This window comes from Orbicella franksi, chromosome 7 (genome assembly GCF_964199315.1).
Source record: "Orbicella franksi chromosome 7, jaOrbFran1.1, whole genome shotgun sequence".
NCBI lineage: Eukaryota > Metazoa > Cnidaria > Anthozoa > Scleractinia > Merulinidae > Orbicella > Orbicella franksi.
In genome coordinates, this window is record NC_138151.1 from 15746941 (window position 1) to 15761089 (window position 14149).

General features: G+C 39.5%; 1 protein-coding gene across 1 annotated transcript; it reads left to right on the forward strand.

Annotated features, from left to right (window-relative positions):
- Nucleotides 1–204: 204 nt before the first annotated feature.
- LOC145493601 (glycine receptor subunit alpha-4-like) lies at nucleotides 205–14140 on the forward strand. Its single transcript, XM_081473089.1, has 9 exons — nucleotides 205–213; nucleotides 3188–3374; nucleotides 3944–4014; nucleotides 4407–4627; nucleotides 5380–5462; nucleotides 8438–8581; nucleotides 9362–9465; nucleotides 10050–10319; nucleotides 11248–14140. Exons 1-9 carry the CDS (start codon nucleotides 205–207, stop codon nucleotides 11671–11673), a joined length of 1515 nt encoding a protein of 504 aa, XP_081329215.1. The 3' UTR covers nucleotides 11674–14140.
- The last annotated feature ends 9 nt before the right edge of the window (nucleotides 14141–14149 follow it).

Here is a 14149-nt window from a genome sequence, read left to right on the forward strand (position 1 = left end):
CTAATTAACAAATGGAACACTTTTTGATGAATTGAATGCCGCAGCAACTCTATCGTCAACTACACTTTCTTGCAGAAGTAGCAGGTTTCCACAGTACTGGGCAAACAGAGGAAATGAGGTATAATGGTTTACGAGCAAAGGAAGATGGAAAACGTGTTGACGAGAGTCGGTTGACCGTCGAGGGAATTTTATCAGGTTTACATAATGCCACAGGTACGTTTAGGGAAAATGAAATTGTGTGACAAAACCAACAAAAAGGTGGTCAAAATTTAGGTGAAATCTTGAAAAGACGTGATAGGAAAGATAAACATTCAGATAAAAGGTGACTGCACATGTGACTAATTTATTGAAAGGTTGTTCGCTGTCCTCTCTATAAATGCGACATTGATTTCGCAATGCAACACAGCATGGACATGTTCCAAATTTTGCAAATTGTTCTGGAGATCGGCATAACAGAGTCACAGGGGTTAATGGTGGAACATATCAAATTAGATATAGATTGAAAAGAGTTTCATCTCTCTTATTTAGAGCCGGCCTTTTAATGCGAAAAATATTTATTTCGAATTAGAAATTCACCACCCTTCATAAATTACCCACGCAGGACCATTGTTACTTTCAGAAGAAACTGTTTTTGTTTCATTGGAAGTAAAAGTGAAAAAGATTCTTTCTGTTTATTGATTTAATTGATAGGGTATATTTTTAACCCTTTAATACGCTTGGTATTAATTTGTGCGTCTTTTGGTTTAATGCAACTACGCCGCTTAGGATGTGCATACAAATTTCTCAGTTTCAAACGTTGCCGAAATCTTGCGATAATGGACTTTGATTCTACGGAGTAGAACAGTGGTTTAAAGGAGCTCAGTTATTGTATTTTGAGTTAATTTGGCCACTTACAAAATCACCTTAAATGGAAGAAAACCTGAAAACTGAAGTTTACTAAGATAGAGAAACACCAAGGAGATAGTAATAAACCATAAAGGAACAAGGATGGTTAAAGATGGCGAAGCCAGATTAACACGATAACAAACGACAAACTTGAAAGATTTAGTCAGGCTAAATGTTTCAAGATGAGCAAACCGTGACTTAGCTCCTTTAAGGAACCCTAATGTAACGAGGACCCCGGTAAAAATTTTGTGCATTTGATCAATAAATGTTTATGCTTGGAAATCTTCATCGGGATAAAGAGATTAGTAGCAAGGATAAAAAGCATTCCTTTATTGGACAATGAGAGTTACGCAGCCCATGACGAAGCTAAATATAGATATTGGTGGCAGCAGCTGTGATTTCTTCTCTTAGTTCATGCTCTCTCGCGCTGTGCACATTTATCAAATGCAAGTGGTGATGCGGTTTTGTTGTGGATCCGCAGCAATTATTAATCACCACAAAGCTGAGTCAATTTAATATCACTATGTGGTCACATTTGAAACAATTAACGTTCCTAAATGGATGACTCGCTGTACACACGCACTACAAGGTATTAGGAAAGAGATTCTTTCATCTTTGACTGTGTTCTGGCTTTTAAAAATAATCAGGACACAGCTTCAGTCCCAACCATACCTACTCACTTATAAATTCAAATGTACTCACTGAACTGAAGAAAGACTAAAACTATATAAGTATTCGGTTTCTTCGACCTTCATAAACCAAAAGATTTCAGATGGCCTCTCACAAGGCACTTAATCAGAAATTTAAAACATACCTGGTGGACTAGTCAAAGCAACAAGCCCTGAATCACGACTAGAAGAGAAATAACTTTGACTCTAAATTTCACTCAGTGGTGCCTTGACCAATACCGAAGTAAACCCTGACTAAAACTACTGTGAAACACTTGAAGTATCTAATTCTTTATAGGTGGCACACGACGCATCTTAAAACGATGGTATTAAACTATCCATGTTTATTTTGCCTCAATACATATTGCTTTTCGTGTTTTTCCTAACATAAAAAGCTGTTATTTCTGCCGAGGTTTGCTTACCTTTGAACCTAATCTTGTACATCAGAAAAACCTGCCACACAAATATATCTCCTTTAACGTTAACACATGTGCACGAACATAACTTAAGGTGACTCTAACACACACTGAGGCATAGTATAACGGGTTTTTTGTTGGTATATTTTTAAACAGGTTCCACGACAACTTAGCTGATTTTTAAGTTCCATGGAGTTGTTAGCAGGTTTGAAATGTGGAGGAAGCAACATCGTCTTGCTTTTGGCCTTGCGATTCCTGTGGAAAACTGCAGAAGCTACGACGATATCGACGTAAATGATACCTTCTTTAAGTTTAGTTTAAATGCTGATCACAGGGCTTCAGAGACGTTTCAACCCCACCCTCCCCTCCTTATGTACTGAATTCTTACGCAACATTTAGGCCCCGAACACACTAATCAATCAATCAATCAATCAATGAAACAATCAATCAATTAATCAATCAATCAATCAATCAAACAATCAATCAATCAATCAATCAATCAAACTTTATTAAAAGAGGGTCCAGCCTTAATATGTGGCCCTCGAATGCGTTTTCGCACACTCTTATGCTCCGTTTTCGACTCAACGAAAACAAAGCAAAGTATTTTCGCCCATACTAGCGTTTTCGGTTTGTTTTCACCTGTCCACACCAATGCGTTTTCCCATGAAAACGCATACTTTTTGATACGTTTTCCCCCTTTGCACGATCCGGTCACATGGTACGGAATTAATTATGCTGGGACGCAAGTTACACAGTGGGATTTCCAAAATAAAGGAACTCGTACCAGTCCAGTCCGACTTTCCTTTGTTCAGTTGACGGTCCCACTGTGTAACTTGCGTCCCAGCGTAATTAATTCCGTGCCATGTGACCGGATCGTGCAAAGGGCCTGTTTTCAACACTAAAACGCCCGATAACGACAATATATGACGCTTTTTTCGTCACCGTTTTCAAAAGCCTCTGTTTTCATGTGTACACGCTAGAAATAGGGCGTTTTCAAAGGGCTCCACTTTGAAACCGCTTTCGAAAGCCTCTGTTTTCATCAGCGTTTTCGGTCGATTAGTGTAGTCGGAACCTTATTCATCGGTTAGGTTTGAAGTTAAAAGTTTATAGATCCTCATGTAACCTTGATTCTTGGGTAGGGCCATAACTGAAATGATTCGGACAATTGTAATACCTCGCTTTCCAAGTCTGCATTCAAGAGATTGAAACGTTTTACAGCACAAATTTTTTACTTCTTGTCAATTTGTCAGGGTGAATCAAGAGAATTGCTTTCATCCCGACCAGGAAAGCTCCTCGCAATTGCAGTCTTTCAAAAATGAATCATGGCAGACGACCTCGCTTGGAGAACTTCTTCAGCAAATGCTGCAGTGCTATGATTCACGAGTTCGGGTTGAACACGGCGGAAGTAAGTAACAATCAGTAGTGAACAATAAGCAAATGCCTGGATCGCGGGCGCATCGAAACACCACGGCTGGAGTCTATCTTACTTCCCGATTTGACTTCAATTTCAATTCAGCTGTGGTAGGTTGGTAGGTACGCATTGCCTACGCCAGAGCTCTTCTCGTTTGCGCATGACTGACGGTGAGAAGAGCAAAGCGAAGGGTCGAGAATGTGTAAGACTAGCCAGTGGCTAGTGGCCTTTAAATCAGGCACCGTTTTAACTGCGGTTTTTGAAGCATCTTATCAGTTAAGAATGTTAATTCTCTACCCTCTCGGTTGGATGCTGCTCAATAGACTTTTCTCGCTACATGTTATATTCAACAAGTTTGACACGCCAACCAATGACAGTTTAGGGTACCGAACTAAAATGTCCAGCCCTTGGGTGGAGAGAAGCCCCACATACTAAGATATTCCTCCTAAAGTAAGCAAATAACAGTACGCTGTTAACTGATGAAGCAGTTTTTAAACAAGAAACTATTCTATGTTCAACTTCGCATTACACCCTTAGCCTTCTAATATATTTCTTTGTTCTAGGAGGTAATCCCACCGCGGTGGTCGTTAGTTTATATATTTTGTCCATCGGGAATTTCCAAGTTCGCGACATGGTAAGAGAAGAAGGAACGTTTTTGCACAAAGTGCAGATCATAAAACAAACGCATTGTAGCACCGGAATACTCCAAAGCATTATAAATCTTTTCGTGAAGCAAATTAAGGGAGCTACATCACGGTTTGCGTATCTTGAAAAGTTTAGCCTAAAGTTTAGCGTAATTTGTAATCCGTGTTAATCTTCTCCATCCTTAACCATCCTTGTTCCTTTATGGTTTATTATTAGCTCTTTGGTGTTTTTCTATCTTAGTAAACTACTATTTCCACTCTTACTCTTACTCTCATCCTGCATCTAGCAAAACCTGTGCTGGATCCTCGGAATCATCCCATCTCGAGTTTAGTTTAAAAGAATATGAGTGAAAAGTATTAATTTTTACTCCTGTAATTTTAGGATTTTCAGTTGTCCTTTTACTTCAGACAACAATGGCAAGATTCTCGTTTGGCTTATGGGAATCATTTTCACGAAGAAAAAATCACTTTGGGTGGAGGAATCCTTGAACAGCTGTGGCTTCCACAGACGTATTTTGTCAACAAGAAAGGATCCAGCACCAGTGTGGATGCAAATTTTTTTGTGCGAATTTTTCCCGATGGATCATTGCTTGTAATCACCAAGTAAGTTTCTTCTTTCGTTAAATTTCTTTTTTCATTAACTATTCACCAAGTGTAAACAATTAATTACGGAAATCATGACTTTGACTGTGTTTGGATATCTGATCTTAATTAGCATAGATTTTTACGATTGAAAACAAATGAAAAGATATATCAATTAACACCCAAGACAGTGTTTGACCACATTTCCAAGCATCTTGAACTTCGTCAAAAATACTCCACCACGTGTCGTATTTTCAACTCTCTTCCCAGTGTTTGGAAATGTGTCAAACAAGGTCTTTCTTGTTCGAGGTGTTTGATATATGACTTAAAAGAGAGCTTTTCATAAAGGAGCTGGACTCAATCTGTTTGACTCCATCTGTATCTGTTTTAGAGTGCATTCATTATTTTTCTCTATATTCATAAAATTGTTCTGATTGGCCAACGAGGTGAGGTACTGAAGACAAATTCAAAGAGATATAAACAAGATTTCGGGCTATAATCGACAAGCTACACAGATAAGGATCATCCTGTAATAAAGGGGTTAATTCTCTTGTTTTAGTGTCTCTCGAGGGCAATTTTAATAAATGTTACCTTTGTCACAACTTGCAAAATAAATCCATTCCAGCAACACTTGAAGAGTGGCAAAGATCTTCCGATTGCGTTTAGGGATTCCCAAAGACTTTCCGAAGATTTTAGGCGGAAAAGGTTCCGTACCGAATGTATATTAAAATTCGGGAAGAATTTTAACTTGTTAGCTTTTACTCTCTCTTCAGAAATACGCTTACGATGGATTGCTACATGGATTTAAGAAACTTTCCATTTGATGTTCAGAAGTGCAACTTGACAATAGAGAGCTGTAAGTTCACAAGACTATAACCGGGGGGTACTCCCTTTTATGGGCTATATAGGTTTGTGCGACCCCAAATGGTGTGGTTTTTCAGCTGTTTGTTCAGAAATGGGGTATCGATTTTGGCCATTTTGGTCTCAAATGGAGTATGGTTTTGCACTCTATTCTTGAATTGGATATGATTTTTCGAAGAAGCTATCCTATCTAATAAAAGGGTATAAACATCCCCTTTAACATTGGCCTGAATTAAGAAACTAATTATAAAACAGGTCTGAAACAGGGTATTGATTTAAGGTGGCCGAACACAGTTTTCGCGCGCGCTTTTGCTGATGCAATTCAGCGCGCGCACAAGGACTGCAAGAAACAAACATGCCGTCAATAGAGCGATCATTTTATTTACTCAACACCCGCAGTATCTGTGCTATTTTTCTCTATACTTGAACGCAGTGTATTGATGGCTTTAGTCTTTTATTACAAAGATATATTAGAAAAGGTAACGATGCAAAGAACCCAGCAATTCTCAGCTTTTTCTTTGTTACCGAAAGAACCCAGTTAAATGCAGCGCATGCGCAGTTGCTCGAAAAATTGAGACCGATTGCTTTTGCAGAAACTTGCCGATTTCTAACGATCCAGTCATTAGAATTTCAAGAAATTTGGCAAAAAAATAGTTCAGAAAGCACGTGAATGATCTATCACAAAAAATCTGAATTTTGACATAGGGAATTTTAAATAATTCAGAACATGCAGTGAAAACGATTTACAGCCATTTTTTAAGCCTGGTTTTTAACCAGCCCCGTTGCCATGGCAACAGCAATGCGAGATTAAACCCTTCTGAGGTTAAACCCTTCTGAGGTTAACCTTGACTCTTGCAAAAAACGGGCGCCAAAGCATAAATAGTTTAAAAGTAATGGTGAATTAGGCATAGGCACTTGAAAACTGTGCTCGGCCACCTTAAGGGTGGGGCCTTAAATGGAGTATCGACAGGAGCCATAATCGGGGACGGAGACAGTAAGCGCGCGCCATTTCTAGTATTGGGGTTGTCCCAGGGTTGTCCCCATGATATGGGACAATAATTCTATTTTTAGAACAAATTGCGCCATCGCCTGCGGTACATGCGCGTACGTGCTGCGAGGATTTTTGCGGATGTCGCGCGGGGGAAATGGCGTCCTATATTCCCGAAATTTTTCATGTTTTTGGCCCACAACTCATCGCGTTTACGTCTGTTGGAATTTTGCTTAAGTATTTTCGTCGTAAGCTGCTCCAGTTTGAGTGAAGTAAGACAGTGTCGAATTTAGGTATGTTCCACTTTAAGCTTAGATGTATATCGCTGACCAAGTTGTGTTCCGACGGATGCTTCTTTTACATGAGCTGTAAATTACTCCACTTTAAATTTCACATATGTTGAAGATTAACAGCTTTTCCATTACACACCAAAAAACTAGCTGGATATATTTAGATATAGCAGAGCTTTAGGACTTCATAATTTCCTAGCTCCTCTTGCCACACGCTTGCGAGGAATTTGCCAGTCTATCGCGACCAAAAAGTAAAACAAAATAATTGCTAGTTTGAGTTTCGTCTGAATTGTAAACAACGCTTGATGTTTCATCAAGGCCCAATAACTTTACGTCCGTAGATAGTGCTCAGTTTTATTCGCGTAAAAATCCAGTAAATTCTCTGTTGTCGATGAATGAGAGCGCCCGCCGATGCGTGTTTTGTACAGTCAGTAAACATGACAAATTTGTACTTCCGTCGCACGTTCGTGTGAAAGCGTACATCGAACTCAAACAATAACTCTATAGTTTTTAAATATGTTTAAGATTGATAAATGTTTGAGAACATATTAAAAGCTAAGCTGAAAATATGCGAACAAAGCAGAAATAATTAGCAAAGTTACGATGACGCTTTCTTTAATCAACTTCGAATAACAATTTCGATTTTGTTGATCGAGTTATCAAAACTCCTTGTCTATTTTCATTTTCGCAGTGTAAAACTTCACTATGCTTATGTTGAAGAAACACACATGATGTTAGTAGCATTTTTTGCGTTCGTGAAATTTGTTGCAGCATCTCAGCACAGAAGATAACGAAAGAAATCTTTGTCAAGATTTGTTGACAATTGAAAACACCGACTCGGACTGTCACTCGCACTTGAAAGTGCACGAGCTGCACTATATGCAAATGAGCTTATTGTACGCGTCAGACTTTCCTTTCAACTGAAACTTTTGCAAATTCACCAAACAAGCAAAGCAATAAGAAACCATCAAAACAGGTTTTAATTATGATTAACCATTGTCTGAGAAACTCACAAATTAACTCGATACCAGAATAGAGAGTTTTCTTGCTATATTCTAAGTCAGAACAAACGCAAAAACATACGCGTAAGCTTACAACTAGCGCGAGCAGATCTTATTATTCATTCCCAGCGGGAGATTGAAGTCTTGTTTCCGACCCTGAAAAACGCACCTTTTCCGTTAGCTCAGAGCATAAAAATACATATAAGGGCCCTGGTTCGTATTCCCTGCCTTATTCCCTGCCATCGCTGTGAAAAAATACGCAAGATAATCTCTCAAGGTCTCTCAACTCTCACCATTTGATCACGCAACGTGACAACATCCACGCGAGAGCCCCCGACATGTGCGTGGATCCTCGCGGATATATGACGTCAGGATGGCGCAATTTGTTCTAAAAATAGAAAAATTGTCCCATATCATAGGTGCGCGCGGATCCCAAGACTTACGATCTCCGTCCCCGATTATGGCTCCTGGTATCGAATGTTTAGTCAGGTCATTAACAGGGCAGGGAATATCGTAGATTTTGGTCTTAAATAGGGTAAGGGTTTTGGGAAGCGAACCGCACGCCCTACTCTGGGAGTACTTTCCCCGGGGACTATAACTTGTTGAGTCTTTTTCAACGAGATCTATCACTACTTCTTAAGGTTGAAATGACAGATTCTTGATTTTTCAAATTTCGTGTTCATTTTTCAAGTTGGTTTCACCACCAAAGATGTAGTGTATAAGTGGATTTCAAGTAAGAGTACTGAAGCGGTGGAACAGGATCCTGGACTCACTACATCAGAGTTTGACATTGGTCCGATTAGAATATTTGAATCTGCTACATTGTATAAAACAGGTAAGTAAAAACAAGTCATGGCTAACGAAGTTACAATATGACCTCAATAGTTTGTCATTTCTAAAAAACAAGTAGCAGCTACTGGCAACATCTCGTCTCCAAGAGTTGACTGAACCCTCATTTTTTGTCACCGATGTTGCTAAGCAACATGACGTATCCACATTACGCTATCCTGGCGTGACTGTTTTCGCACTACTCAACTTCAGAACGATCTTTGCTTACATCATTGTTCACATTTTTCCTCATTAACATACGATAGACTAGAATTGAAGTAATTGAGTACAAACATTTAAAGAGCTTGTAGAACTTAGTAATTGATGAAATGTTTGGTTCTTTGGATGTAGTGTTCAAGGAGGAATTGGCTTTCAACAACTGCAAAATGTCCGGGTGGCAAAAGCGCTAATGAGCTCGAACAGTCTTTGTAAAATTTTTAGTTTTTAAACCCGCGTAACACAAAAAGTATTCAATACACCGGGCTCAAATTCCGTGGGACAGTTAATGGTGCTAAGCCCTTTTCAATATTCACACCTCATGCTTTTGTAGCTCCATTAGAAACTGTATCGCTTGTGCTAAAGAGGCAAATATTGTTAACAACGATTCTCCTATTGGATAATAAGAACCGAAAATTCTTGGAGTCAGAAAGGTACTTGATCCCGCGATTGACCACTGACCAAGAAATTTCTTTAATAATTTTCAGTTTCAATGAAAACAGTTTTACCCCAATATCAGAATCACATTCAGTAAAATTTGTCTGCTAATATCTAATTTGCATTTGTTTAGGTTTGTTTTCAAGCTTGAAAATGGAACTGAACTTCCAAAGAAGATCTGTTTATTACCTGATACAAATTTACATTCCTAGTGGCATGATAGTAGTGTTGTCCTGGGTGAGTGTTTTTTTCAGTATAGTACCAATGAAAGTTTAAAGAGATATTAAAAATACTGTAACTAGTAACTTATTTATAGTGTTTCCATATGACGTCACCACAGCCATGTTGGTGTCCCAAACCAATGAAACGACGGCCATGTTGGTGTCCCAAACCAATCCTGTGGGAGTTCAACCCTTTTCTTATATAATCACTTTCCTTTGCTTTAATAAACTTGCACTGTGGCTGTTGGCCACGTGAGCTAAACGCTCTATTCTTAGGACTGTATCATGTAGCTGTTGCCCAGGTTATTCAAAGAATTCGCGCAGTTTCGTTGGAAGTGTCAGGGGCGTAACTAGGATTTTTCAAAGGGGGGGGGGAGGGTCACACTCTGTAAAAGTGAGGGTACTCACCAGGTTGTCATGTCGCTTTCGCCACCTGTTGTAAGTTGTTTGCGTAAAAAAGGCTTACAAAAGTGGGGTCACGGGCACCCCAGGCTCCTCCCTCCTAGCTACGCCCCTGAGTATATGACGGATTCCTTAAGTAGGGTTAGTTGTCCTGGTGATGCCTCTGATCAATTTTATCTTCACTGCACATTTCCACAGATATCTTTCTGGATAGATAATCAGTCGATTCCAGCCAGAACTGCGCTTGGTATCACCACAGTGCTCGCCATGACAACGCTCTTATTTGGTGTCCAGTCCTCCTTACCGAGTGTGCCGTATATCAAAGCCGTGGACTTGTTCATGATAGTATCATTTGCTAACGTCTTCGCTGCACTGGTGGAGTTTGCGGTTGTGAACTATACAAGCATGCGCGAAAAGGAGAGTAAGGAATCAAAGCCATCCAAAAATACGAAAAAGAAATACACTGTGGTAAGTAAATCTCACATTTACAGCCGCAAGATACTTAAGCTGGCCCAGTATCAAGGTTGCAATGCATAAGGCTGCGGTACTAAAAAAATAAATTATTATGCATATTTCAGATGATCTGCATCCATTGTCGGTTTTCATTACAGAGAAACCAATATGATGCATTTAAACCCGTGGTTGCGGTTTTCCTGCGTTTATCGCAGGCCACGTGCTTCTGGCGGTTGCTACCGGTAACACACTTCGCCACTGTTGTTCCCGCGCTTATTGCTGGTTTCCACCACGCCCTTGTGACTGATCAAACATGTCGCCGGCAACTTATCCTGTGCTGCTTTTTTCTCACTTTCCATTGGCTACTTTGTTGATTTGCGAACTTATCCGTTACCTCACATTTTGCTGCCGTACTGACTCGCTCAGTCGGAATAGGGTAAATCCTCGAATTAGTAGCGCCCGGGGAGCTTATTTCAAATTTAGAAGAAGAAGCGGGGCGCTTATTCGAGGGAGGCGCTTAATTGAGAGGGCGGGGTGCTTATTTAATTTTTCTCCAAATCGTGATCAGATATGATCGGGGTCTTTTGTAGTATATGTATGTGTCAGTCCCTCAAAAGTCTCAGAAGGATCCTATTTCTTTTGAAAAACTACATATTATAACCCCTTTAGCCATCCATTGCGACAGTCGATGTGTAGTGCTTGAATGAGTCGATAATCACTTGCTTGTGATTAACCACGACCAAAACTATACATCTGTTGTTGTCTCAGTCCTCTTCCGTAAAACTGGGGAGGGGAGTGGAGCGGTTATTCGTGGGAAGGGGCTTGTTTCAAGTTTTGGCCCACATGAGCGGGGGCAGGGGGCTTATTTGAGGGGAGGCGTTGAAGTAGAGGATTTACGACAAACTTAGGAAAGCCTCTACTGAGATATATCTTTCGTCAGCAGAATCCTGACATTGTTATGCTAAACTTCCGAAATTTATCATACGAAAATGACGCGGGAAACGGGCACCATTTACAAAATGGCGTTACTCAAAATGGCGTGACCCAAAATGGCGTGACCCAAAGTGGAATGACCCAAAATGGTGCTATCAATAACATTCGCAAATCTCTTCACAAACGGGACGCACAGATCAGCAATGGTACTATTGGTGAACACAATCCACCTGATCAAACGTTTCTGTCACGTGATTACCCACACGTGCAAGAACCTCCATTCAATCGTCCAAACAGGTGCCGCTGGAGATGTAAAATCACAGCCAATGCTATCGATGCTTGGTCACGTGTTCTCTTTCCGTTAGCATACGGACTTTTTATAGTCGCTTATTGGATAATTTATTCATCGGCGAACACGGACAAAACGAGCCAGTGAATGAGAGGCAGTGGGAAAATATGTTCAACTCTGATTTGTATGCAAGTACGTACACGTAAACACAGAGAATGGACTAGAGAGTCGGGTGGAAATTACGAATAAGTAAAATGACTTTTTCCAGAGGCCAGCCGCCTGACTCGTACCAGATTTTAATTGGAATCTCTATATTTATATAAGGAGAAATTGAAGGCATAAAATTTCTTTTCACCTAGAGCTAGAAAAAAGGATAGGAATCGTCCATTGCTTTGTAGTTGAAATTCTTGTATATACACTTTTGGATGACAGGCCGTGATTTCAAGTGAAGTTTCAAAGACAACTGGTCATCTAATGAAAGCCGAGATGCTTCAAGAGTATGATAAACGTAGGAGACTTACTAACAACAAAAATAGCAAAAAATTTTCATGGAATATTTCTCTTTCCAGGAACTATAATACTTACATGGTATATAATGCTTACTCTTCGCAAGGCCCACGAAATGGCCTATACCCTCTACGAGATGCTCCTGCAGGGAATCATGGTAGTTGTATTCATCATCTTGGACTGGACGCTACCATGATTCCTTGCAGGCGCATCTCATAGAGGAAATTGACCATTTTAAACACATTTATAATCCTCAATAGACCAATTTCGATGTATTAAAATTCAGCCTAACACAATAGACCTCAACACAAGGCTCTGGGGAATAAACCCCACAAACTCTGTAGTTATTCCCCAGAGCCTCGTACTGAGGTCTGTTGCTTTAGGCTGAATTTTAATATATCGAAATTGGTCTATTTAATAAACACGTTTACGTAATATTTCGGTAACAGGTAGCGCATGTTTTCCATGGCTTAAGACTGAAATGTTGAGTTTATAGTAAAATTATTAACATTTTCAATGAAAGAACAATTTGGTTTTACTTGGAAATTCAAATTGCGATGGATGTTGCGAAAGTGGGAGCTAAGGCCCCATCCAAACTACGTCGGAAGAATTTGAAAACAGAGGTTTCACTTTGAAAACACATCAAATGTTTTCCGTCCACACTATGCCGGAGGAATTTGAAAACAGAGGTTTCACTTTGAAAACACATCAAATGTTTTCCTTCTACACTATGGCGGAGGAATTTAGAAACGCAGCATTGACTGGTACCCCCCCTCTGGTCATTTTGGATTTGTGTTTGAGGAAAACTCCGTCAAGGCAGTCACATGTTTATCGTGACGCCATCGTTTTCGAAAAGCTCCGTTTTCAAAATGTTTTTCGTCCACACGAAAACGAAAAGCCGGCGTTTTTAAAATCCTCTGGTTTGGAGTGCGTTTTCGGAAAGCTCCGTTTTCGTGACGGATTAGTGTGGACGGTAGGCCTAACCTTAGGGGAAATATAGCTGCGTTTTCAAATTTCTCCCGGCGAAGTGTGGACGCTGCTTAAAAAGCTCGATGGCACGGACAGGACATTTTAACTTACACAACTGTACTCCGTGCATCATGTTCAAGTCAAATAACTGACTCCAGACCTGAACATTCAGCAACCTGTCAATATTGAGCCCTGAATAGTGAAATTAGTCTTATAGTAATCTCCATAAAGTATTAAATTAAGGAATTTGAGTATAACCATTAAATGACTTTGCATTCGCTATTTTAAAGATAAATTATTTTAAACTGAAAGGTTAATCACTGTCTCATTACGAGAAAGAGAAAAAAACTTGGCCTCTCTTTCAGGATGAGGCTTGGTGCAGTCGTTATCCTTTCCAACCTCCGTAGGAAAAACGATGGCGGCTGTATATTTCACCACAACTCACACCATGCGAGCCTTACATAGCCCTTAAAGTACAAGGAAAGCCACATCTTTGCAGTATTTGCCCCTGTGCTAACGAGATTGTGTATTCTAGGTTTGAATGATTTAGAACTTTTCTTTACGCTTTAATGAAGCGTTGTTCAAGTTTTCGTGCGCTAAGAATTATGGGTAAATGTACCAGTCGCCATCCTTTCTCCTTCCTTTTTTCCTTTCCTTTTTCCCGAGTATTGTTATTTCTTCATTCGTATGTATATAAACCTCATTTTAACCAGGAAGATTTTGCACCAACTGGTTAATGGTCACGGATCCATTTAGACCCAACGATAACAGCTTTAGTGATATAATCCCGAGAATGAAAATATCTTGCTGTAAATAATAGGCGTCCATTGCACTTTAATATGAATAAACTTCAGACTAAACCAAAGATTTGATAAAACATGAGTTAAATGAAGTTGTGTTCTGTTTTCCTTTACATGACATTTCTTAAACAAAATTTATTGAAATAAATTAGCTCTAATAACTTTATGAAATCTTTATTTTGTCTCTCGTAAAACTCTTTAAATTTCACTGAACATGTAATCTTCAACGGCATTTCATACCTATGTATGATAATAATAATTATTCACATACTTGTATTTTTCAAATAGTACAGTTTAAAACATACTATATTATAAGATCACGTTTTCCACAATAGACTCTTCTACTT

Coding starts and splice junctions, on each gene's coding strand:
- LOC145493601 (XM_081473089.1), top strand. Junction 3,375..3,943: donor TCGGGTTGAACACGGCGGAA/GTAAGTAACAAT, acceptor TCTTTGTTCTAG/GAGGTAATCCCACCGCGGTG. Junction 8,582..9,361: donor TGCTACATTGTATAAAACAG/GTAAGTAAAAAC, acceptor GCATTTGTTTAG/GTTTGTTTTCAAGCTTGAAA.